Raw genomic sequence first — 26,351 nt, forward strand, 5'->3', positions numbered from 1 at the left:
CTGATCAGGACGGGCCAAAGCGAAACCCCATCCTGGATCATGACAGAGAAAAAGAATAATTGCACTTTGAACTAGGAATTGCACTTAAAGAAAATTTTTGATACTAAGATAGGAAGTTAGCCTGTTTGTAACGTTTAAGAAATGTGCCTCCTACATTAGGAAGTTTAGATAAGTATTGTTAAACAGCATTTAAAATTTTTGTGTGTGTTCCTGTATTGTACTTTTGTTGTCTGGCAGCCTGCGGACATGCTGTGTTTAACGGGGGGTATGTGGCGCCCCTGAGGCTTCAGTCGCCACAGAGGTACTGCACCTTCTCCTAAGGTGTGGTACCCCACCATCCAGGTAGGGTGGGAACTCCCTTTCCACATTCCAACACCTGCACCCCACACACAGGATAGTTCAGCAGGGACCCATCCATGCTTTATGCTGGAAAGGTCATAGGGTGCCTTTTGTGGACCCTGGCTTCGTAACACGAGAGGTGCTGGGGAGGCGGGTGGAGTTAGATATAAAAGAGAGGGAAGGTGTAGGATTACAGGTCAGTCCGCAGAAGAAGGCAGGCGGAGAAGGAGAGGACAGCCACTCGGTGAGGAGTGGGGATCCCTGGAAGAAGGGATGGAGGAAGGTGTGCTGCAGCTGCCCCAGTGAACTGGGCTAGCTGGCACGGGAAGGAAGAGAAGGAGAAAGACGTAGACTGAAGACTACAGATTCCATAAGAGAGATAGAACAGATCGGAACGAAGGAGAATAGATGGACGGTGGGAAGCAGGTTGAGAAAGAGAGAGAACCCTTCCAGTCCAGAGCGCAAAGGCCGGGGCCCGGTCCCAGAGGTTGATTGGATCTTTATGTCCGGCAACAGACACCGGAGGAGTAGTGAGCCACTAACGCCTTACTCCCATCATAGACTTAGGACACAACAGCACTTGGATAGTGAGCCGGGACGCAGAGAGGAGTCCCCGAAGCAGGCTACAGCTGTCTGTCATACAAGTAGAGACTAGGAACACCTAGAGAGAGGCATTACAGGGTAACTAAGTACTGGAGTGCTTCGCACCTAAAGGCGCATTGAAGGAGTCGTTCAGTAGGGTACATATTGGCGGAGTGTGGAGGGGAGAATCCTATCCTGCCTGGAGGTTGGCTGGGGCCCTGACCTGAAGAACACAGTGCGGAGGCAGGCAGTTGTGTGAACAGCAAACAGTGAGTAAAGCCTTGGAACCGCACACCCTGGTGTCCTCCAGTTATTCCGCACCATTACACCTGAGTACCTGTACCTACATCAACTACGCCTCCCCGCCATTACTTCATCTACACTGCCCTGGGACTACAGCTCCGCCTGTGGAGAGCTTTACCATCTAAGCTGCGCATACCATCATTCCCAGAGGATCTGCCCGCAGGGTCGGCCTAACATCACACTTGCCGAGCACCACAGGTGGCATCACGAACTTTCCATATAAACTATATTACAAACGTCACCACCATTGATATTGGGTGCCCAGGGCCACGGACCGGGTCACCGCTGCTGTGACACATTCATCCCCCCTGACACCAGCCGGGTTCTGAGTACCCCGCTGCCCTGGGTGTGAGGGGCGACCCACATAGAGCCCATTGACATATCTGGATGTGTTTTTGGTATTTGTCTTTATGGAGCCAGGATAAATAGCTTTTAGTATGCTGAAACCTCAGCGATCTCCATTACTTTATGGTATAATAGGCATGAAAATTAAGGTTTCTACTGCTTTGGCAACCTCACTTACTGTTTAAGATGCAGCAGCGATGATGCAGAAGACAGATGTCACCAAGTGGTGCTATCCGAAATGCTTCTGGCACTAAGGAACAAACATGGAAAGGGGACAGATATAATGAGTATTATCCTGTAGGTTTCTCTACTGTTCTGGGTCACAAAGAAGGACTTGAGAGCGACATATTTTGTATCTATAAAATGAGCAGCATTAGTTATCGAAAAGTTAAAATTGGTGTTAAACTTTTATACATTTTTGATATTTTTAGTAATGTTGAGCTTGAGCAAAGTGATGAATGGGCACAATTAAGGCTATATGCCCATGTAGCGATTCGTAGGCAGAATATTCCTGAGCAGAATCGCGCACCCTGCTCCCGGGAAAACGCATGCGGTTTTTGACGTGCTTTTTTAAGCGTTTGTCAAGCGTTTTCCCATGCGTTTTTGCCCCTACAATTGATGGTATGCAGAATCGCGTGCGATTCCGCAAAATTACTGAACATGCTGTGTTTTTACCTTTAAGCGATTCCGCAGCGGTAAAAAACGCACCATTGGCACAACATGTGCGTTTTCAATTATGATTGCATGTAATGCTTTTTTTAAGCGTTTCCGCGGCAGAACGCTTAAAAAATGCTACATGGGCACACAGCCTTAAAGTAAGTGGGTCTAAACATTGATTTGCGCTTGAAGATAAGCTGAATGTTTCTGCCCCTTGGATTGAGCTGGACACTCAGAGAAGCTACAACATATAACATTTTTTAAAAGTTTAGTTACCCTTTAATTGATTAATTAATTGATTAAGGTGACTGATGTTGGTTCAAGTGCCACAGTATGAGAACAATAAATGTTATCACTGATGACTTCAGAGGGCCACTTATGGCATGCCGCAGAGCATTATGCACCTTGATGGAAGCATTATTGTAAAGACATGCTACAGTAAAATTACCATAGCGAATTAAATAAGACAACAATGCTTAGATAGAATTCCAAGTAACATTTTCAGAAAGAGCTGTTTTAGTTTCATTCCTAATTTACTGCATCATCTTTCTGTTTATGCGTATCAGTAAACAAGCAAAGTACATTTTTTATATTTTTTTATATTTTTTATATTTTGCAATCCACATGACACTCGCTGGCTTGTCCTTCGGGGTTATCCTGCCCACACAACCTCTCGCTTGCTCTGGTGTTATAATCTTGTTCTGCACTGGGGTCCTGGGTACAAATCCAACTAAGGACCTTATCATCAAGTCTGTATGTTCCATCCCTGCTTGTAGGAGATTCCTATAAAATAACAAAAACGGGCTCAAGCCCTAGCCAACACACCAACAGCCACAGGTGCTCGGAACTCCGTCCAAACTCGACGTAGCCACCATAGAAGAAATGAAGGTTGTTGTTCCAGTGCCTTAAAAATCAATCCTTTATTGAAACGTGATTAAAACATAATGTTCCAGGCAAAAAATCCTCATCATATAGTGCACTTGCATAGAGCACTGACGGTTTTGCTGTGAAAAAGATCTCTAAGATCGAAACGCGTTGCTAAACTGTCAGTGCTCTGTGCATGACCACTATATTATGAGGATTTTCTGCCTGGAACATTACGTTTTAGTCAATTTTTCAATAAAGGATTGATTTTTAAGGAGATGGAACAGCAACCTTCATTTCTTCTATGGTGGCTACGTCGAGTTTGGACGGAGTTCCGAGCACCTGTGGCTGTTGGTGAGTTGGCTAGGGCTTGAGCCCATTTTTGTTATTTTATAGGAATCTCCTACAAGGAGGGAGGGAACATGCAGACTTGATGATATGGTCCTTAGTTGGATTTGTACCCAGGAGATTCCTATGTATCATGGGTGCCATCCATTCCTTATCCATTATAAAGAAACACAACAAAGCCAGGTCATATACAAAAATTGCCTAATGCATTAATGTTCTGGCTTCTTATCTAATCCAGGAGATTATCAGCATGAGCTTTGTTTTTTCCCAAAGTAATGGAAATAGAACAGCAGAAAATGAAAAAAAGTTGGCATGAAATAACTGCATCAATAATTAAGGTGATATATAATGATATTTTAGATATATTTGTAATTATTAGTCAATAATCGCAATTTTTTTTTTCCTCAGTCACAGTCAGATGATGAAAATCTGCCATGTAATTTGGAGAAAGAAGATCACTCTTCCCCAAGCCCTCCCTCAACTCCATCTGTGTGCTCCCCACCATCTTCCTCTTCCTCTTCTGTACCTTCAGATGGGAAGAACATCTGCTCCAGTTGTGGGTTGGAGATCCTAGACAGATACCTGCTCAAGGTACGGATTATGCACATTATTAAAACCACTGATCTTAAAAGTACAAAATGTCACATTTATCCTAAAATGGTATCATTAAAACCGTTGTCTCGTCCTATACTTTTCGTGGTAAAATTAATGGTGTCATTCAAAAGTACAACTTGTCCTGCTAAAAATAAGCCCTCACATGTCTATGTGAACAGAAAAATAAAAGAATCCAATGAGAGGAAAGAGTAGCATAGCACTCACCGATCCAGGTGAAAAGGTCCTCTTTATTTAGCAATCCACATTAAAACTTCATGGCCGGGAGGCTGAAGGGAGGATTGAGCAATGTCTGACGATGGCCGTTTCGTGCCTGCTAGCACTTCGACTGACCCGTTGAAGTGCTAGTAGGCACGAAACGGCCGTCGTCAGACATTGCTTACTCCTCCCTTCAGCCTCCTGGCCATGGAGTTTTAATGTGGATTGCTAAATAAAGAGGACTTTTTCACCTGGATCGGTGAGTGCTATGCTATTCTTTCCTCTCATTGGATTCATACATTGTATTTTCTGCACTAGCACCCAAGTTCTTGGGGTTCAGCCTCCACGAGCAGTATGGACATGACAGTCTCACAGTAGTATTGGCAGTGCCGAGTGGCTTTTTCTTTACACATTCAGAAAAATAAAAGAGTTATGGCTTTGGGAAGAAGGGGAGGAAAAAACAAAAAAGCAAAAACTGAAATTGGCTGCTGCGTGAAGGGGTTAAATATACATCAGTTCTTTATTTTAGAAGATTATGAGATCCCCAGCTTACAGGATATATTCGCCCCTGGAGGTCCCAGGCGGTAGATATTTTCATCATGTTTCTTATCAAGATTTTACCTTTATATAGAGACAAACATTCATTCATTGGACCGATATTATGGTAAGTTGGAGGGTTTATTCCGGCCTTACGGTGATGTCAGTGAATGCATTATGCTCGTCCCTTCACTACAACACAGAAGAAATATCTCCCATAAATATCAGTTTTATGCAAACCCCAATATTCCTCACTGACCACTGATTCGAAAATGTCTGACCAGAGGAAGCTTATGCATAGGAAACCGTACTTCCTCACCACTGTGTAAATTAATTTCAGTCTTGATGTCTTTTTCCCTGAGCAAATTTCCTTTTGTCGTTAATTGTTCACTGCAGGATGCCCCTACTCCAATGGTGGTTGAAGTGATAGCTCTCTCAATTCCCCAGTTATAATTAGTTTCTCTCTTGCCCAGCTATAATTGATCCAATTTGAGTGTGCTATGTCCCCTCTCTGGAGAGGTCTTATGGATTTTAATGTTTCTCTATGACACTGAGCAATGTCAAAACGACTTGCTGTGCACATGTTCCATCTTTTGTAACTTCTTTTAACTCTTTCAGACTTCAAAAGCAGTGAAATGCCTAAAAGATGTGACCTGTCAATTCTTTTTGTGGCTTGAGTTAAGACGTTAAGGACTATGGACGCATGTGCCTGACATTGGTTATAGGAAAATGAGGCTGTACCTTGGTGGAGCAAGTGGCTGGTACTGATTATGGTGAATGTTGGCGCTTTGACTGGATCACAGTGGTTGGCACTTTTATGTGTTTTGTTTTTACGACATTGGCTGTGACTGGCAAGTTTGAGTGTCTTTGTACTCATCACATCCATACTCCTTTTTCTGTAGAAGTAAAGGAACGCCCCAGACATATTGATGATGCCAAATGCTGGATCTGAAGGGACTGTGTATGACTGAGCTAGGAAAAACAAATGGGGCAGATTTATCAAACCTGTCTAAAAGAAAAACTTTCTTTGTTGTCCTTAGCAACCACAGAGCAACTTTCCTTCTCCCAGAGCAGTTTAAGAAATGAAAGCTGAGCTCTGATTGTTTGCAATGGCGGTTTTTCTTTCAGATGGTTTTGATGGATGAGGTCCATTTATATCAGCTTTGCCTATGTTGTTCCTTTAAATGCTACGACCGATTTATTTTCATTGCCTCGAAATTCCACAGTAGGACTTTATTAAAAATGTCCTATATTTTGTCACCCGAGCATCTCAATAGTAAAAAACTACCAAAAAAACCCATTTTCATTCATTCAAGCGAGCATATCATGCATATCTGTACTTTCTGTGTCAAAATCAGAAAGGGTAACGTTTCTCCTTGCGAAAAGTGACATGTCAAGCCTGACATGCCAAGGTGAGGAGACTTTAAAGCAGCAATGCTCCTCTGGAAAATATGCAAATTGTCTCTTCAGAGAGGAAGAGGCCTAGAACTCTAGTGCCACCTATAGGAAGGACTCTTAGGATTGCTACTTCCTATAGGTGGCACTAGAGTTCTAGTCCTCTTCCTCTAAGAAAGGACAATTTTCAAAATCAGAAAGCACACAGACCAACGTTATCCAAATCCAATAGGGCTGTTCAGATCATGGACCGAGTGTCCAAATTCTTTTGTATTTCGGCGGAGACTCGCCTATTCATGTCCGTCTTTGTGTTCTTCAAAAAAACAGAATCCCATACGGATTATTTGTATTGCATCTAATTTTTAAGTGCACTTTGCAATTATTAACATAGGAAACTGTATTTGTACTTGTACATTTTATTACTTTTGATGTATAAAATTGAATGTACGTAACATGGATGTAAAAAAATTGACATATCGATGACACATGGATGACATACAGAACTGATGGAATATGGTTGACAATACGGATGAAAAATTTAAATTTTCAATTTTTTCCCGGAAAAGCTTTAGGCCGGGGTCACACTGGCGAGGAATACGGGAGAGTGAGAGGCGCAAAAAGCACGCATTAGACACGGACCAATGATTCTCTATGGGGTCCCTCGCACCAGGCGTATATTTCTCCTCAGTATCCTACGCTCCGTGCCACTTGCAGCATGCTGCGATTGTCAGCGTACTACGCCCGTAGTACGCCAATGCAAGTCTATGGGTGTGCAAAAAATACGGATTACACACGGACCACACGTGTGACTTGCGAGAAATACGCACCAGGTTTCTTTTAGCAAAGCCGGCAATTCAGTGCGCTATACAGTAAACTCACACTGACAGGTTTAATAAAGAAATGAAAGAATAGATATATACACATAGAATACATATTGTGGTGTAGTTACCACTATGTCAGCTAGGGGGCGCTGTGTGGGTGTCCCAGGACGGGTGTACAGGCACATTCAGTGTGGTAACAGGAGCAGGGTCCTAAATGACCATTATGGGTCTCAAGATGGGTGGCCTTGGGATGCAGGCTCCAGGGTGTATTGATCAGCAGAGGTACTGCTGATCTTTCTGTTACACTGTGTCAGGGAAGCCTATGTGTGTCTATACAACGTTTAGTGATGTCATAGTCATGTGATCACCTGTGGGTGTGGTTACAGGGCTATGTAATTGAGGTGTTTGGCACATGTGAGAGAGTGTGGAGGGAGTCTGTCTGAGTGTGGACAGACTTCCATGTGTCCAGGTGGGACACTACAGAGAGTGTATATGGGGAGGACTACAGCTCCCAGCATGTGCTGAGACTCTCGGTCCGAGTCTGAAGCCACGGACGTTTATGTTCTTTTGTGCCTAAGCTAGAGGCTATTTTGGTGATACGCTGATTTATGGTTTATGGAGCAAATAAACCTCATGAATTTTGGGAAGAACCTGCCTCATGATTGTCTCCCGCTGCACCTGAGCGAGTCGAATCCCTACAATTGGTGACAGACTGCGGGCAGCTACTCCCAGAAGCACATGTGGCAGTGCTGGCGATTCTGAGCCAGGAGAGCAGACTGTCTGACAACCGTGAGTAATACTGACTGAGGTCAGAGAAAGTGACTGTATTAATATTTGTGGGATACCTCTGGAGGAGAAGAGGCGTCCAGGAACCTGTGTGGCCGACACAGGTAACAGACAGGGGTCTCTGTTGCACTGACCAGGGTCAGTGAGAGACTGTGTTCCTGGAGGGGTCAGTGAGCAAGGTCCTGGAGGGTCAGTGTTGGGAGGTTCTGGGAGAGGAATCGGATCCCTGGAACACGTGCTATGACCTTGGACCTGGTGAGGCGTGTGTTGGGCAGTCTCAGGCGGAGACGGATGTCCTGAAGAGCACCCGCTGAGCCCCTGGACCTGGTGAGGCTGGTGTGTTGGGAGACCCTGGGAGGAGGGTCGGCTCCCTGAATAGCACCCGGTGTGCCCTGTGTGTTGGACGGTCTCAGGTGGAGACGGTACGTCCTGAGTGGCACACGAACAGGACATGTGAGAGACTGTGCATGTGTTTTTTTTCTTTTTTCTTTTTCTTTTCCTCTGCAAAACCTGAAGGTGCTTGCTGTGGCTCAGTGGGGTCACGAAGGTCTCGCAGCACAAGGACCTGGTGTTTTCTTTAAGGGATCTGCCCTGGGAGCATTGGTAGCAGACGCTGTCTGTCTACACCATCCTGCTGCAGCTTTAGGGAGTGTAACTAAGCGGATACAGTAGTTGTGGCTTTACACAACTATTAAGGGTGAGTACCCTGTATTATTGCTGCATAACCCAATATACCTGCACTGGTAAGGCCCTATGGGCGCACTTTTGTGGCTTTTTTATCTTTGAGGGTGACAAGCGGCTTCCAGTAACCCGGCGGGGTTACGAAGGTGACAAGCGGCTTCCGGTGGATCGGTGGGTCCACGAAGATGGCGCAGCAGGAGCTGCAGTGACACCAGCCGCTGTGTATGTGTGTGAACAGCAGCCGGAGGTGCCGGTGATCAGTGACAGCAGGAGCTGTGGTGGTGCCAGCAAAGATTTGTGTGGTATCGTTAAAAGACAAACTGTACTGTGTGAACTGTGGCCTAAGAGGTTCTGCAGGACGGACATGGGGAAATCCCAAAAGGGGGCGGTGACCCAAAAGGGGGCGGTGACCCAAAAGGGGGCGGTGACCCAAATTGGAGTGGTAACCCAAATTGGAGTGGTAACCCAAAAAGGGGTGGAGTCCCAAAAGGGGGCGGTGACCCAAGTTGGAGTGGTGACCCAAAAAGGGGTGGAGTTCCAAAAGGGGGCGGTGACCCAAATTGGGGTGGCAACCCAAAGTGGGGTGGTGGTCCAGAAAGGGGCCAAGTGTGAAGAAGTGACAACACTGGGTGACTCAGTAGATATGTCTGGAGTACCGCAGTGTATGTGCAGGTCTTTTTCAGAATGTGGAATATCCTTTCCGGGTAGTAATGACGGGCCACAGATGTGTACAGTGATGCTGCACCGGGAAGGAGCCTTTGGTCGGCTGGACTCAGAGAGTCAGGTGACTCTGACAGGAACGCCTCTCGTTTTCTCTCTGACCGAGAAAAACGTCAGGGTTCTCTGTAAACACGGGGTCACGGTGAACTATGCAGTAGACACAGTAGTGTTTGAGGGGACCAAAGGTGGTGAGTGCCAAGGTAGAGGGATACCACGGGACTTAGTCTATGCCTGGGAGAGGGGCCGGGACTTTCTTTTGTTTGATGACGTTTGGTCTGACGATGGAGATGCTTCGACTGTGGGGCAAGCGGACACTGAGACAGTGACGGCTCCTGACATGGACAGGTCAGAGGTAGAACTGACCAGAGGAAGAAGTACATCTGCCCAACTGACGGACCTGATGTCTCGTGATAAGACAGATGGTGGGCTGGGAGATGAGACTACTGGACTAGACACATTGGTGCTGGACGGTAACTGGAGGGTTCACTCGACTGGGGTGACTGACCCAGTGGTACCCTTTAACGATATAATTAAAGAGGTAGTGGTGCGACACGTGATGGACAAAAGAGAACAAGATCGTGAGATACAGCTGATAAAGGAGACTGTAACAGAACATGTCGAACGGGAAAGAGTCCTAAGGCAAGCAGCTGAGCACAGAGTGGATGAGCTGGAGAAGGAAGTCTCTGAGCTCAGAGGTCACCTGTCTGCTTGTAAAACCATGAACAAGACCCTGTTGGAAGATATGGAGGGGCTCAGAGAGGCCCAAGAGAAGCATCAACAGGAGATTCTCAGGAGAGAGGATGAGCGTCGCTACCTGGCAGAGGAGCGAGATAAAGTTCTGCAAGAACTCAGTGGAGTAGTAAAAGGTCTTCTACAGGAGAAGAAGTGGATGGGCGAAGACGTACAGCGGCCTTGCCCAACTGATAGCAAGGCAGAACTGCCAAAGCCCATCTTGGAAAAGGGTCCTGAAGACTGTAAATCTCAGGAAGATGGTGAGCCAAGAGCTGCACAAGACAGTCACCCGGTCTTGGCAGATACCTTGAGGGAAGTGTCCGTGGGGAACCCAGAGCCATCTGTCCAGGATGAGAGCAAGTCCATGACCTTCAAGTGCGTGATGGAGGTACCCGAAGACGTGCGAGAAGCGTGTGCCAGCGAAGGTGTGCATGAGACCTTTAAAAAGGCAGTAAAGGCCTATAGTGTGAGCTGGGCACCAGAAGCAGACCAGTTGGTGATACTGGCAGAAAAGGAAGACACAGAGAGAAGGGTGGCTGTCCTGAAGGAGATGCACCTACAATGTCTCCGCACGAAACAGATGCTCGTGAAGCGTAATTGGAAAGCCGCTCGACGTCTGGAGCTTGCAAGGGAAGCACAAAGTCGGCTGGGCTTTGTGGAAGATGTAATTCCGGTACCCAGAAATCTGGTGGGGAAAGTCATTGGCAGACTTGGAGGGGTGATGCAGGAGATGGTGAATCGATCCAGTGTGAAGAGAGTGAGGATCCCACCTGCTGGTGAAATCCAAGTCGTTGTTGAAGATGACATGGTTCCTGTCATTGTGGTTGGTTCAGTGGAAAGCATTGGGAAGCTTCGCATGCTCCTGGAATATCGGGTAGCGTACCTGAAGGAGATTGAGCAGCTAAGACAGGATCGACTGCAGATGAATGAGCAGATAGAGAACGTCAGGTGGCGTCCACCTCCAACCCAAGGTGTAAGGACCCGAAGGGATCCTCCAAGGAATGAAAGGACAGGTAGTCGAAGGCAAGAACGTCGAGAGTCCGCAAGTGGCCGGTCTAATCTTAGTAACATAGGCCCGAGACTTGGCGATGGACATAGCGACAGAGGGTCAGACTCAGACCAGCCAGTTGGCCCAGCTGGACGTGGGACTCATGACCGTGCGAACTGGGAGAGCCGGCCAGTGAGAGAAAGGTCGGGTGACGGAGCGCACTGCAGACAGGTGGAGACTAAAGAGTGTCTGGTCACAGTGACGGACGTTGACGGGAAGGCCAAAGCCCAAGGCCGAGATACTGACCGCTGGGGGCAGGGGAGGCCTAACGTAAATATGCAGTATGACTACCGAAACAGACGGAGGTGGTCCTCCCGACTGGTAGGGCAAGGTGACATGGGTGCCAGGTCTCAAGATCCCTGGGTGATGTCATGTGTTCAACCCCACAAGTTTGAACAGAGGGGGGAGGTATGTGGTGTAGTTACCACTATGTCAGCTAGGGGGCGCTGTGTGGGTGTCCCAGGACGGGTGTACAGGCACATTCAGTGTGGTAACAGGAGCAGGGTCCTAAATGACCATTATGGATCTCAAGGTGGGTGGCCTTGGGATGCAGGCTCCAGGGTGTATTGATCAGCAGAGGTACTGCTGATCTTTCTGTTACACTGTGTCAGGGAAGCCTATGTGTGTCTATACAACGTTTAGTGATGTCATAGTCATGTGATCACCTGTGGGTGTGGTTACAGGGCTATGTAATTGAGGTGTTTGGCACATGTGAGAGAGTGTGGAGGGAGTCTGTCTGAGTGTGGACAGACTTCCATGTGTCCAGGTGGGACACTACAGAGAGTGTATATGGGGAGGACTACAGCTCCCAGCATGTGCAGAGACTCTCGGTCCGAGTCTGAAGCCACGGACGTTTATGTTCTTTTGTGCCTAAGCTAGAGGCTATTTTGGTGATACGCTGATTTATGGTTTATGGAGCAAATAAACCTCATGAATTTTGGGAAGAACCTGCCTCATGATTGTCTCCCGCTGCACCTGAGCGAGTCGAATCCCTACAATATATATATATATATATATATGCATTCTATGTGTCTATATCTATTCTTTCATTTCTTTATTAAAACTGTCATAGGGCTCCATTATATGTCCATTTTGCAAGCCTGCGAGAAAATCTCACCATACGGATGCCATACGGATTACATACGGATGCTGACATGCGCAAAATACGCGACCACACCTTGATTACGGATGACATACGGAGCACTGTTTAGGGGTCTGTCATCCGTATTACGCATGTAAAATACGGAGCGTATTTTGCGCAGGTTAGTGTGACTCCAGCCTTACTCTGATCCCACAGTCTTACTTTATTCCAACTTTCTTGCTCGAGTACTGAATATATGATAGCAAAGCATGGAGGGACAGAGGAAAGAAAGTAGGATTACAGGATCAGACTACAAAGGTTTGTTTGTTGTCTGTTACCTTGGAGACGTGTAGAACTATTTAGGAGCTGTAGACACAAAAGGATAGGAATTTTTTACTACTGACTGGTGCAAACTTGCGTTCTTTTTTTCGATTTAAATGCACTGAACAAATAAAAATATGAAATGTGTACATAGACTTTATGGTGCAAAACTTTATTTACAGTGGTATGGTTTCATTAACGAGATTTATCTAAAGTGCGGCATCTGCTCCTGACAGCAAACAGGTATTCTTCTGTAGAATATTATTGTTCCTGTGAATTTTAATATTATTTGTGCAAGTTATTGTTAGATTTTATCAGCCAGGCCGAGATAGATTCTTTAATAAATAACCATTTGTTAAGAAACATTTTTTAAAGGACACACGCAGTTCTACGATTACTCGGCTAGTGTTTTCTGTTTGGCGTACTTTTGATCATTTTTTTTTTTTTTAAACAAAATCAAAAGCATTTTGGACTTTCTTACAACACATGTGACTCATGTTATGACTTTCTCTGATAATTGCTGCAAAAGAGGAAACAGAGGGAGGGTAAAGCAGGCATGATGAAATGGCAGGTGACCTTCAACCCCTCCTAGTGACTGGCAATCACTTAAAAGGGATATGTTCTCTCGATACAAAGTAGAGTTTATTTTCCATTACTGGTCACAATGTCCATATGGACATAGTTTAAGGTTTTCCAGTCATTTTTTTTTTTCTCAAGGAAACAAGTGCTCGTGCTGCTTATTTTACAGTCTATTTATTCAATAAATATTTTTGCAACTCGCAATGTTTTTTGTAAAATTCAGATTTCCCAATTATTTTCTCGTTTGATCACATACAAGCTGATGTATTACTTTTTCCAGCCAGCAATTCCTTGAGATTAAAAATGACCAATACACTGATTTAAATAGTTGCATTATTTTAATAACCCTTTTTGTGTGTTTATAGTATGATAATTGTACATAGCTTTGAAAAAGTATTCATACCCCATAAACTTTTCCACATTTTTGTCACGTTACACCCACAAACTTAGATGTATTTTATTTGGATTTTATGTGATACCAACACTAAAGGGGGTTTTACACATAGCGATATCGCTAGCGATATCGCTATAACGTCACTGGTTTTGTGACGTTATAGCGATATTGCTAGCGATATCGATATGTGTGATACTTACCTCCGACCGGCTACCCCCGCTGTCCATCGCTGATCGTGCGAGAATGTCCGGCTCCATTTCTCGTCGTCAGCTTCCTGCTGGGGCTTCCTGCTGTGACGACGAGCGATGCGTGGAGGCGGACGGGAGGACGTCAGGATCGCTGTGTGGGAAAGGTGAGTATCGTGCGCTGCGTTACTGCTGCATCGCTGTGAGGCCTGCCTGTGTGACAGCTCACTAGCGATCATTTAGCGATGCACCAGCGATCCTGACCGGGCCAGATCGCTGGTCGGATTGCTGGTGCATCGCTAAATGTAAAGGGGCCTTAAGTAACAAGTCTTTGCGAAGTGTAAATGAAATAATACGGGATTTTTTAAAATTATTTTAAGAATATAAATCTGATAATTGTGCCATACATTTATATTCAACCCTGAATCAAACCTTATTAGGACCACCTTTCTCTGCAATTACTGCTGCAGTCTTCTGGGGTCTGTCTCATCCAGCTTTGCAGATCTAGAGGTGACATTTTACCCCTTCTTCTTTGCACATTCGCTCCCTGAGATTGGATGGAGATGTCTGTGATCAGCAATTTTCCAATCTTGTCTCAATGGGATTTTGGTCTGGACTGTGGCTGGGCCGTTCACACACATGAATATGCTTTGATCTAAACCATCCATTGTAGCCCTGGCAGGAGATTTAGGGTCGTTATCCTGCTGGAAGGTAAAACCACACCCTTGTCTCAAGTCTTTTTCAATACCCTATGGTTTTCTCCAGGATTCAGGATTGCCTTGAATTTAGCTTCATTCATTTTCCCATTAACTGACCAGCTTCCCTGTCCCTGCTGAGGAAAAGTCTTCTCATGGCATGATGGTGCCCCCACCATGTGTGGCGGTGGTGATGGTGTTTTTTTAGATGATGGGCAGTCTTAGTTTCTGCCACACATAGCATTTTACATTTAGCTCCAAAAGTTCTCCTTTGGTCTCATCTGACCAGAGCACCTTCTCCCACATGCTCGCTGTGTCCCCAACATGGCTTTTTGTAAACTGCAAGCTGGAATTCATATGGCTTGCTCTCAAGACAGGTTTTCTTCTTGCCACTCCTCTATAAAGGCCAGATTTGAGGAGTATACAACTAGCTGTCTCGTAGACAGATTCTCCCACCTGAGCTATAAATCTCTGCAGCTCCTCTAATGTGGCCATGGGCTTCTTGGCTGCTTCTCTAATTAGTGCTCTCCTTGCTTGGGACATCAGTGTAGGTGGGCGGACATGTCTTGGTCGGTTTGCAGTTGTGCCATACTCCTTCCATTTTTGGATTATGGATTGAACAGCTCTCTGTGAGATGTTTAGAGCTTGTGTTTCACAAATACTTGCTACTTTGTGTTGGTATATCACGTAAAAGTTTTTTCGAATTGCAGTCGGACCATAAATACAAACATGTGCACGAGCCCTAATACAAATTCATAAAAATATGCCAACAAACCTGTAACAAGGTGACACGGGGTGGTAGTCATGACCGAGTCTCTTAAAGCAACAGTCAATAAACACCCCGGCTCCTTGCACATGAAAAAGACAGGGGTGGTCTCAGTCCCACAGCACAGTCAGTTACCTTCTTTTCCATGCTCACTGCAACCACTGAGGGTGAGGATCCAGGAACAAAACACGTCAAGCACAGTTCTGATCCAACAGGGAAAAAGCGTTACTGTACATGAAATAGGGGCTCCCATTCTGTCCCTGTATCTGCTTTAGGCTGGTCAGCATCAATGACTCCCCTTCAACTGGAGTGCCACACAGTCTTTCTCAAGATGGACCTACGGTCTCAGGGTCCGTCCACTCTGCCTGGCAGATGATAGCAGCACTCTGCGGCAGCCTTTATTCCCCAACCGGGTGGTCCTTTCTGTCCCAGACAAGGACAAATGTCCTGCCTCGGGCAATCCTTCCCATGCTCTGACTAGAAGCAGGAACTTCCTGCTCCTCACCCACTGGCTGGACTGGCTCCTTTGATTAACTCTTTCTATCCTTACCCTAACAATACAACATAGAGCATATAGAACACAGGTTAGACATTAAAAGAACATATTATGACAATACAAAGATAGCACATGAATTCAATACAGATAGATGACAAAAAACATTACAGGCAAACCTCCAGGGTACCACATGACATAAAGGAGAGAGGGGAGGCAAATGAGGGTCCCCGTCCCCTCCTTACAAACCTCATAAGAGTACTGACTGTCAAAAATCAAAGCTCATACCAACAGAAATCCATGCCTGTCAAACATCCCACTGTCCAGCACCCCAACGCACGTTTCACATGTTGCTTCCTCAGGAGATAAATAAAATAGTTGGATTTATACTATTTTAATTATTGTATTACTGAAACTGCAGTAGATGTAGGTTTTCAATATTTTGGCAGGGTTTCTACATGGTAAATGAAGCATTGAAATTAATAGACTGCCATGTAATGCTCAGATGTGCTGGGTCCTACAGAGCAAGAAACACCCTGTATACCCCTTTTCAACTTTAGCTAATAGGGTCCTGAACAGAAGACCCAATTCTATAACCACCATATTTTACTTTAGGATGATCTCTATATACTGCCAAATTTTAAAGGTCCAGGAAAACCACAGAGACAGAAGATGTGATAGTGAATAACCGTTTCAAGTGCCATTTTTCTTGGTGATAGTTTGAAATTTTAGAGAGAAAAGAAATTGGCTCATTTCTAACAACAAGTCACATTCAAGTTGTGCTTCTTCCATTACAGGTTGGAAACCTATTATGTGCATCTATATATTCGAGAATATTGAATCAATAGCAATGTTTGTATCTAGTGTTACAATTTGTTGTATTGTTGACAAGAAGTAGCAAGATCAGCACTAAATTTTCCATTCAAGTTTAAAAGGAATCTGTCGGTAGGATCACCCCCCTGAGCCATCTATATGGGCATATAGGTCATAGGACGTTGAATAAAACGACACCTTGATATCTGTGATCCAATATCTTATTCCAGAGAAATTCATGTTTTTCTTAATATGTAAATGAGCTGTAAAGAACTATGGGCTGGATATAGATCTCCCAGAAAATCTGCCTCCAGAGCCTAAAGTTATCTAAAGGAAGTGTTACCAGTGTGAGACGTGGATCAGGAGAATGGACTGTCAGTCATTACATGTCTCATACTGGTAACGCTCTCTTTTATTTAAAATAATCTCTGGAGGCAGATTCTGAGGGAGATCTATATCCAGCCCAAAGATCTTAACAGCTCATTTACATATTAAGAAAAACATGGATTTTTCTGGAATAAGACATCAGATCGCAGATATCAAGGTGTCATTTCATTCAATTTCATATGACCTACATGCTCATACAGACGGCTCAGGAGGGACGATCCAACTGACAGATTCCCTTTAAAACATACAACTTGCATTGGAGTGCAGTATGACAGGTTTTGCCAATTGCTTTGGTGCATATTACTGAAATATGGACAAATAAAGATATGTAAGGTCGTTTTCCCTTGTATCCAGTCATCTATTGTTTTTTGCCTGAGACATTGGAAGTGAAACACTAAAGGGAAACTAACGCCAGGATTGAATTAATAGTTTTTTTTTGCTTTTTTTACCTGGAATCTGGAGCATAAATTATTCTACTTTACTGGTTTTAGAAACAAATCACATTACATTGCCTACAGCTTTTTTTCTGTCAATGCCCAAGTGTATACCTTTGCAATCATTTTCCGCCTCAGGCATAAAACAATTGGCTGGGCCCAGCTAATATATGAAATCCTGCTAATACACATGCATACTTCATAAATTATATTTTAGATTTAAAGGGAATCAGTCACCAGGTGTTTTTTTTCTAAGAGCAGCATGATGTAGGGGCAGATACCCTGATTCTAGTGATGTATCACTTACTGGTCTTTTTGCTGCGGTTTGGATATAAATCACAGTTTTATCTGCTGTAGATGTAGATGCATCAGCTCTCTGAATGCTGAGCTCTGTATATCCCCGCCCCCACTGCTGATTGAGAGCATTATGTGTACAAAGGCAGAAAGCTTCCATTCAGTGGTGGGGCAAGGTTGAACTATATGTTAGCAGGTTTGCTAGTCCTCTAGTGATAATCTCCTGCTAATAAAACAGTGATTTTTTTTTTAAAGAAACTACATCAAGCAGCCCAGTAAGTGATACTGTAAGGTAGCCAGGTTGGAAGTCGTGGCAACGAGTTGTGGTGTTCCCACACCCTGGCACCCCACAAATGAAGTATAATGTGTCTTCTTTTGTATGTGCAGCACGCACAACAGAACACTCACATTAATTACTGTTGTCCCCTCTGCTTCTGTCGTTCTGGCTCCAGATCCACGGGCCTCACAAACGACTCCAGATGCAACATCCATTCTTAACAGTTTAACTTTACTCTTCAGCAGGGTTTTCATTACAGATGTGGCACAGTGCGTACCTAGTGACATTCCTAGGGCTTTCCCTGTCTTCCTGGCAATCAATGCTCCTCCTGCACAATCCCTGTCCCGTCCTGGCAATCACTGCTCTTCCTGGACAATCCCTGTCCTGTGTCGTCCCTGCCTTTATGCCCACCAGCTTCCTCCTATTCCCCTTGTCCAGTTTCAAAAAGAAAAGGTACAAGGTTAGCCATCTCAGTTTTGCCTAATCCCAGCCGTAGGCCTTGGATCCTCTTTGGAATGGTTACCATTTAAGTTGTTCACGCCACTCAGCCTGGGACCCCTTCTTGCCGAAGCAACCTTATCCCCACGGCTATCAGACTGTCCTTGTTCACTGCTGCATCTCAACTAACTCTAAACCAGGAAGTGCCCCTCTATATCCCACTGTTCTATGCTGCACCAATCTCTAACTCCTCTCAGTTGGAAAACCCCAAATGCTAACTATACTATCCTAACACTCTCTAGTATGCCCCCAATATTCTAATCCCAGTATTGTCCTAGGCTATGGCTACCTTCTATTCTATCCCTAATTCCATACATAATACATATCAAGTACATTCACATTAATACTTATAAACGCTATGGAACCGCACGTAATACATATGAACAATGTCCCAAAGAGGGGGAGGCATATAACGGTCTCCGTCACCTCCTTACAATACATCGCTGGAATCAGGGTCACTGTCTCTACATTTTTCTGCTCTCAGAGAAAAACTGGTGACAGATTGCCTTTAAGTGCGTCCTTAAAGATTTATATACGCCTGTCTTCTCCACATAGTGTGGGACGTTCTGAGATGTTGTGCCTGCTCTAAATGAAATGAGCCACTCTAATATACTGAACATCAAAGCAGATCTCTCTTTATTACCTCATAACATCATCTTATAGGTATTTAACAGTCATACACAGTAACAATATAATTGGCTCAGCTCATCTCTAAATATGTGTGGTCATTAGCATACATACATTTGATTGGCTAAAGGTGACTCTGTCTACACCCAGTGGAATAGTTTAGGTGTGTTTCTACTCCTTAAGTTCTCCAACTTTCGTATGTGTTCTCAAAGTCTGTTAGACAAAGTCATTCCTGAGGGACCTCTGTTATCTTACACACACATACCGGCTCAAACTCCATTTTGGAAAGCAGTAGAGAGTATATGTAGACTATCCACAATAGAGTCAGGATAGATAAATATAAGTCCTGCTTTCACATCGCCCCATTTTGCTATTGGCATTTTTGGCACCAACGATCACCATAGTCAGTCTCCATCAGTGTCAGATGACGTCTTTGGTACCAACATTTGGCTGTGATCCCTGTGATGAACAAAGCATATTTAGGGCTCCAGTGTTGAATAGCAAGGCCTTTTAGTATGACAATGAGATAAGGCCCAAAACAGAACTTCAAAGCTTGAACAGGAGCCACATCAGCATGGGGCAGGGAGGCGCCTGGGGGCTTCAATTAGAATATACCTGTCAGCTAGACACAGAAATACACATCCATTGTCTCTCCAAACCGCCCCGACTCCATCCTAGGATCATGGATTATGAGCACATCTTTCGAGTTATGGACTTATGAAAAATATTCGAGTGACCCTGAGGAAATCGTGCATCTGGCAGTGCAACTCCTGAGGCAGTGAGGGTTCTGGGACCTGAGATACATAGGTTGGCCCTCCACAGCGACCCAATGGGGCCATGTTTGCTCTACACACGACAGGCAAAACAAACCGCATTCACTGGTACCTCTCATGTCCTGATCCGATCATGCTGTTGAAAGTTACCCCCTTTCTAAGATATTGGGAATAATTTCTGCAGAGAGCTAAAGGGTGGAGATTTTTAGCCCACCCTCTGACACAGGGGGAGGGACCTAGCATGCTTAAGACTAGCAGCACATGGCAGAGACTCACATACTCACAGAGGAACCAGACGATGATGATCTGCCAGGGGGAGCAGCGCCCACGCTTTGGGGTCTGTCCGGCAACTAAGATTCTTGTACCTGTGGACTGCAGAGCTCCCGGCACCCACATGCAACCTACAAGCTGGTAAATTGACCTCCAGCTTAATATCTCTAAGTCTTGTACCATTATTGTTATATTTTTACTCTGACTGCAAATCCACTGTAATTCCATTGTATAGCTTACTGTATATTTCTGTAATTATCTAGTGCGCCCTTAGGGCAATTAAACCATAAAATTAATCTTGGGCTGATGCTTTTACTCTGATTACGAATCTTAGAATACCCAGCGGGTAACAGGATAGCCTCCCTGGCGGCCATTTGCTCTAGGTGCAGTTCCCTTACTGACCTGAGACACAAAGGGGCGCCGGAGAGCTGCGCCTGTGTAGTTACGTCACATTGGTGACGTGGGAGGAACGGGTCCTGTTTCCTCCACAATCCCCTTTACCCTTTTGAACTTTTCTTACATTTTTCTTTCCACTGGAATTTTCGCGTCATCTTACACTATTTTGACAATCCACCTTGAATCCGCTCCTTTGTAATCACACGCCTCAGTATGCCAATGGCCATCAATATGACATCTTTCTCCATGCTAAAACCATTGCAATTTACATCAGGGAGGAAATCAGCCCTCTGCTGACGTCTAACGCGGACGAGACTATGTTTCACCGTCGTCCTTTTGTGTAAACATGTCAGATTGTCTCTTATTCTGGCCGATCATAGATTCTTCAAAGTGACTGAGAGCGTTATACTATGCAGAACGCTATTCTCCTCAGGTAAAGCTTCCTTTGATCTTTAGCCAAGGATGACCCCTAAGATTGGCCCTCGCATGGAGATGTCCCATGACAATTTTTTGGATTAGCGCTTGCCATGTTTACACAGGGTCTATTTAGAATGGATATGTACCAGATCTGACAGATGTGGCTCGGTAATGTAAACACACGGAAATGTGTCAAGTGTTTTCTTACAACCACAACCTCCCCATATAGCTCTATATGTCCTTTATGTGAACTGGTGGACAATATGTGTTTCAAGAAAGTTTCAAGAATTGCAATGGTGTAAAATAATAAATACCGGGGGGCCCGAGTCACCACTTGTGGGTTCTTAAAGTCACTTTTCTTTTTTGAGTCGAGATTTTTCACTGAATTTTTTTGCACCAAATTCATCAAAATAGCAATAGCAAAGCCAAAAATTGTTTTTTTCTTTCTGTGTTTAAGTGTTTTTGAGCCTTTTTTTGCAAAATGACTGAAAGCAAATGCAGCAAAATAACTGGAGTATGATCACTCTATGGATTTACAAAATAAAAAAAAAATTGCCTTTGAGGAATTAATCTAAAATACCTGAAAAATCCACATTAATTCAGAAAATTTTAATAAAGCACAAAAGGCAACTGGGAAAACGGAGCATAACGCTTGATTTTGACGCAAGTCACAAAATTGCTACTTGAGAGATAACCACTCCAAAAACCCAAACTGCAATGATGAATCGGGCCCTAGACTCCTAGGAAATAGATATCTAGTAGTCTACTTAACAGTAGAAGAAATGAGATTTTATAATTTTATTCAAAAATAATAAGTCCATAATATTTTTTAAAAAATTGGAAATGACGTCAAATCAATATGACCTTTAATTGGTTGTGTCTGGTCACTAGCCCAAAGGTGAAAGTGGTTCATTAGCAGTAAACTTCTGACATATAATTTAGGGGGCTCCTGGGTTTTTGCTATTTAATCTGAGATCAGCAAAATATAGGGCAAGACAAGCCTGATTCCAGGGATGTGTCACTTACTGGGCTGTGTGTTGTACTTTCAATACAGTCAGTGTTTTATAAGCAGGAGATTATCACTGCCTGACTAGGTCTCATGTGACCAGCAGTCCACTAATCTGTTTAACCCAGCACTGATTGGCAATTTGCTGACAATGCATAACGAAAATAAAGCTCAAAAAGAATATTGTCTGTAAATGAAAAAGAAATTGATGATGAAACACAGATTGGAAGATATAATTCTTATCTCTGAACTCACTTTCCCTTCCCCACAGCATGCCTGCAGACAGCCAGTGGTTGGCATGTTAAAGGGAATCTGTCAGCAAGTTTTTGCTATACAATCTGAGAGCAGCATAATGTAAGGACAGAGTCTCTGATTCCAGTGATGTATCACTTACTGGGCTGCTTGCTGCAGTTTTGATAGAATCCATGTTTTCTCTGATGTAGATGTAGCAGTGCTCAAATTCAGAGCTGTGTATAACTCCGCCCACACCTCTGATTGGCAGATTCCAGTGTACACTGACAGTAAGCTGCTAATCAGTGGTGGGGGCGGAGTTACACATATTAGCTGGACTGCTTGGCACACAACACCTAGTCCTGCAATAATAATTTCCTGCTGATAAAACACTGATTGTATTGAAACTACAGTTCACTGCCTAATAAGTGACACATCACTGGAATCAGGCTCTCTTTCCCTACACTATGCTGCTCTTAAATCACATAGCACAATCCTGCCGACGTATTTCCTTTAAAAAATGATTTTTAATCTGTGAATCTGATTATTATTCCCTTTTCCTTCCAGGTGAATAACTTAATATGGCACGTCCGATGCCTCGAGTGTTCAGTATGTCGGACTTCTCTGAGGCAACACAACAGCTGCTATATCAAAAACAAGGAGATATTCTGCAAAATGGATTACTTCAGGTAATATTCAATTTAGCATCAGCAATTAGATTAGATTCCCCTGAGACGGAAACTTTTGCTGTTTTAAGATGTTTTTTATTTATTTTGGAACTTTTGTAGTATCTGATGAGATTTCAATGTGATTGGTTATGACTATGATGAAAATGGGGCGTTTATTAGAGCGGGATGTTCTTACTGTCCTTTATTCTTGTTGTATTAGGCCATTATGTTATACTCTTATTTTATATTATTTTATTTATAAATTGAATTAACTTTTCTTAAAGTTGTTGTTAATTTTGGCTTTTATTACACGGTTAATGTAAACTTCAGTTGGATTCTAATAGGATTTATTAGTCGTTGGGTTCTGCCTAAACCTTGCTCATTTACAGGGAATTTTTGTGGCTATTGATATCATTTTGCTTTGTCGTATACTGGTGGATGGGATATTAGAGCTTTAGTTTAATGTTGGTAATTATGTTTCTATTGTATGAGATATTGGCATTTGGTCGGTGGTCATTTTTACTAATGTGCAGCCATATTGGCTACTGATTATTTACGATTTATCTTTGTCTTAGTTTTGTAAATGTTTTACTTTTCTATTGTACCTGATCAGATCTAAAGTCACATGATTGTGCCCCACTAATCACGCATTGATGGTCTATCCTAATGAGAGGTCACCCATGGTGTATTCTGTCCAAAAAAATCCCATAATGTTCTTATCCTTCCTCGTCTACCTTCAAGTGACTGTATGATCAGACAGACCCCGATACATATTAGGCTAATGTCTACCGAACCCACCGATATCAACAGGCTCAGCCTATGCTCTAATTGTATGCGGGCACTGGACAACTGATAATTGGGCATGTCGGATTTTGGACTGTGGACCGTATAGTTCTCCGGGAGATAAGGTGCCAGAAGAGATGTCAGCAGGTGACTTCAGCATAAAACACGGGAGCACTTTCAGGAACAAGCATGGGATAGACTGTCGGAGATGGCTAAAAGATTGGCCGAAGCATTGTTTGGCTGACAGCCATCTAATTTGTATGAGGGGCTTAAATCTCATCAGGACAATGCCCCCAACTTCCCTTCTTCTGATCTATAGTAGGCATTGCATGTAAGTGGATGTTCCATGAGGTACCACTTAATTGCAGTCGTCACTTCTTTTGGCACTGAAGTGACAGTGCAATAACAATGTGGTGTCTTCTTGCCAATCAAAACCAAGAGTCAGCTTCAGGGCTCGCTCACACAAGTGTATACATTGGCCGAGGCTCTCTGATGTTTTATTGGATAGTACTCGACTCGGTCCAATGTTATGCTATGGGGCAGTGCTGATCAGTATTTTTTTTTCACATGCCAAATCGTGTCAAGCTGAGATTTGCTGCTCAAATCAGATCGCATTCACCTAATCAAGTATATGGGTGTGGAAAACATTGGACTGCACGCAGATGAAATCTGAGTGGAATTTGATTGCCATAGATGCACACAATGGAGAAGATGGAGAAATTCTTCTCTCCATCTTCTGATTTGTGCTTTGATTCTCTCATTCGAGATAATCAGATCACGCTAAGCTGACACTTGGAACAAACCCACATCACAATTTGATCTGAATATAATTTGCATAATTGATCTGATTCTCTTGGATAAGAGAATATACGCTCATGAGACACCTGCCTTATTTTCATACTCCACGTTCTTCCAATTAGCGTCCCCTAGAACAATTGTAGTAAGGTGTAGTAAGGCCAGTCCAGTTACAAATGACCTTTTAAACATATTTGAAAGTCAACGTTTCCACAAATTATAGAAGAAAAAAACTGATTGCTATATAAAAAATAATTTTTTTTTTACATGCAACCTGCCAAGTAAGCAACTTGCAAAAATTATATTTGGAAAGGATTTAATCAGGGTCCACCTAAACTTTTGGTCATTCTTTTCAACCCCAATAAATAAAAAAAATGCTACATAACACTACATCTAATCCGTAGCATGTATATCTCCAGAGCTAATCTACTTTTTCCACCTTCGACATCTGGAACATATTATTGACGAATACCTGGAGAGGTGTTGGCTGCCAAGTTGTGATCTAACATCAACCTGATAAGCCTCGTTGTGTCATAGTCTAGACACCATTCATACCTGAAAGGTTTTGACTCAAGCAGCTTCGACCAAGCGCTTCCATAATAAGAGCCAATCAGCCAATCAGTGGTGATGTGGGAGCCGGGACTTTTATGTTTATCCTTTTCATTAACTACGCAACTCTGAAGATGAGGTCAGGAGACCTTATGAATCAGGGTGTTGTGACCACTTAAGATAATATATAACCTCTCTCTCTGTATATAACCCCTAACCCTTCATATAATAGAATTTATTCTACTAACAAGACGTGTTTTCACCTTGTATGTAATATTTTTATCTGCACAAACAAGTGTTGAACACACTTTTTTCCTGGCTGGGAATTTTACAATATTTATTTGCTATCTCAGCATGTTGCTGTTTATTGTGATACTTTGTGCCTTTTACTTCAAGATTTGATATTCTGAAAAATATTGTACTTTTCTCAAATTCTCTTATGTCTGTGCTGTGTTTTAAGAACATGGAACACAGCCAATAGAAAGTGAACAGAGCCTATAAAGTTTAGCTATAGGGAATGCAGAAGATGCAGTCATCTATATGGGCAACGGTTCCTGAGGTGGCCCAAAGGCTTCTCTGCCATAAGAAGGCACTATTTTACACTGGAAACCCAAAACTTCAATGTATGCATCTGATGGGCATCTTCCAGGTTTATGGAAGGGTCATAAGATGGGGGACATTATACCAGGATAAGACCCTGCATAGAGAACATTATACCTGGAAAGGGCCCAGGATGGGGGATATTATACCAGAAAAAGGCTCTACATGGAGGACATTATACCTGGAAGGGGCCCAGGATGGGGGGCATTATACCAGGAAAAGGCTCTGCATGGAGGACATTATACCTGGAAGGGACCCAGGATGGGGGGCATTATACCAGGAAAACACTGTGCATGGAGGACATTATACCTAGAAGAGGCCCAGGATGGGGGACATTATATCAGGAAAAGGCCCTGCATGGAGGACATTATACCTGGAAGGGACCCAGGATGGGGAACATTATACCAGGAAAACACTGTGCATGGAGGACATTATACCTAGAAGAGGCCCAGGATGGGGGACATTATATCAGGAAAAGGCCCTGCATGGAGGACAATATACCTGGAAGGGACCTAGGATGGGGGACATTATTACAGAAAAGGGGCACATGATCAGGGGCATTATTAAAGGGTGGGGGACATTATTACATGAGAGGGCGAACATATATGTCTTCACAGAAACATTACAAGGGTCCATACATCTGACGAACATGCAGGTGGGGGCCCATGTCCATATTTTACACTTCAGGCTATTGCGCTCTATTTATGCCACTGGTAGTCAGTAGGGTGCAGGCAACATGTATTTGGTGCTCTTCAGACTGCTCCTTTTCTTGACTGTCTCTATTCGATACTTTTTATGTCGTTTTATGTAGTTCCATGCTGTCAGACTCTACGTCCCCTTCACCATGCGAGTGGCAGTGGTGTATTGTCCTCCGGGCCCCATCCATCAATTTCTGGATCACTTTGCCACCTGGCTTCCACAATCTCTCCTGTGACATCCCCACCCTCATCATGGGAGAAATCAACATCCCCATTGCTCTTCCCCTCTCACCATTCTGCTTCTCACCTTTTATCTCTAACCTCCTCTTTCGGCCTCTCGCAGCTTACTAATT

General features: G+C 43.8%; 1 protein-coding gene across 2 annotated transcripts in view; it reads left to right on the forward strand.

The window, feature by feature from the left end:
* LHX6 (LIM homeobox 6) overlaps positions 1-26,351 on the forward strand; it is a 276,203-nt gene that overhangs the window by 57,306 nt on the left and 192,546 nt on the right. For both annotated transcript variants that reach the window (XM_073573163.1, XM_073573162.1), the window contains 2 exons: positions 3,847-4,029; positions 22,473-22,594. In XM_073573163.1, coding sequence (XP_073429264.1) covers positions 3,847-4,029; positions 22,473-22,594 — 305 coding nt within the window. The remainder of the gene's footprint in view (positions 1-3,846; positions 4,030-22,472; positions 22,595-26,351) is intronic.

Source organism: Dendrobates tinctorius, unplaced genomic scaffold (assembly GCF_039654945.1).
Source record: "Dendrobates tinctorius isolate UK_male_01 unplaced genomic scaffold, ASM3965494v1 ptg000034l, whole genome shotgun sequence".
Lineage (NCBI taxonomy): Eukaryota > Metazoa > Chordata > Amphibia > Anura > Dendrobatidae > Dendrobates > Dendrobates tinctorius.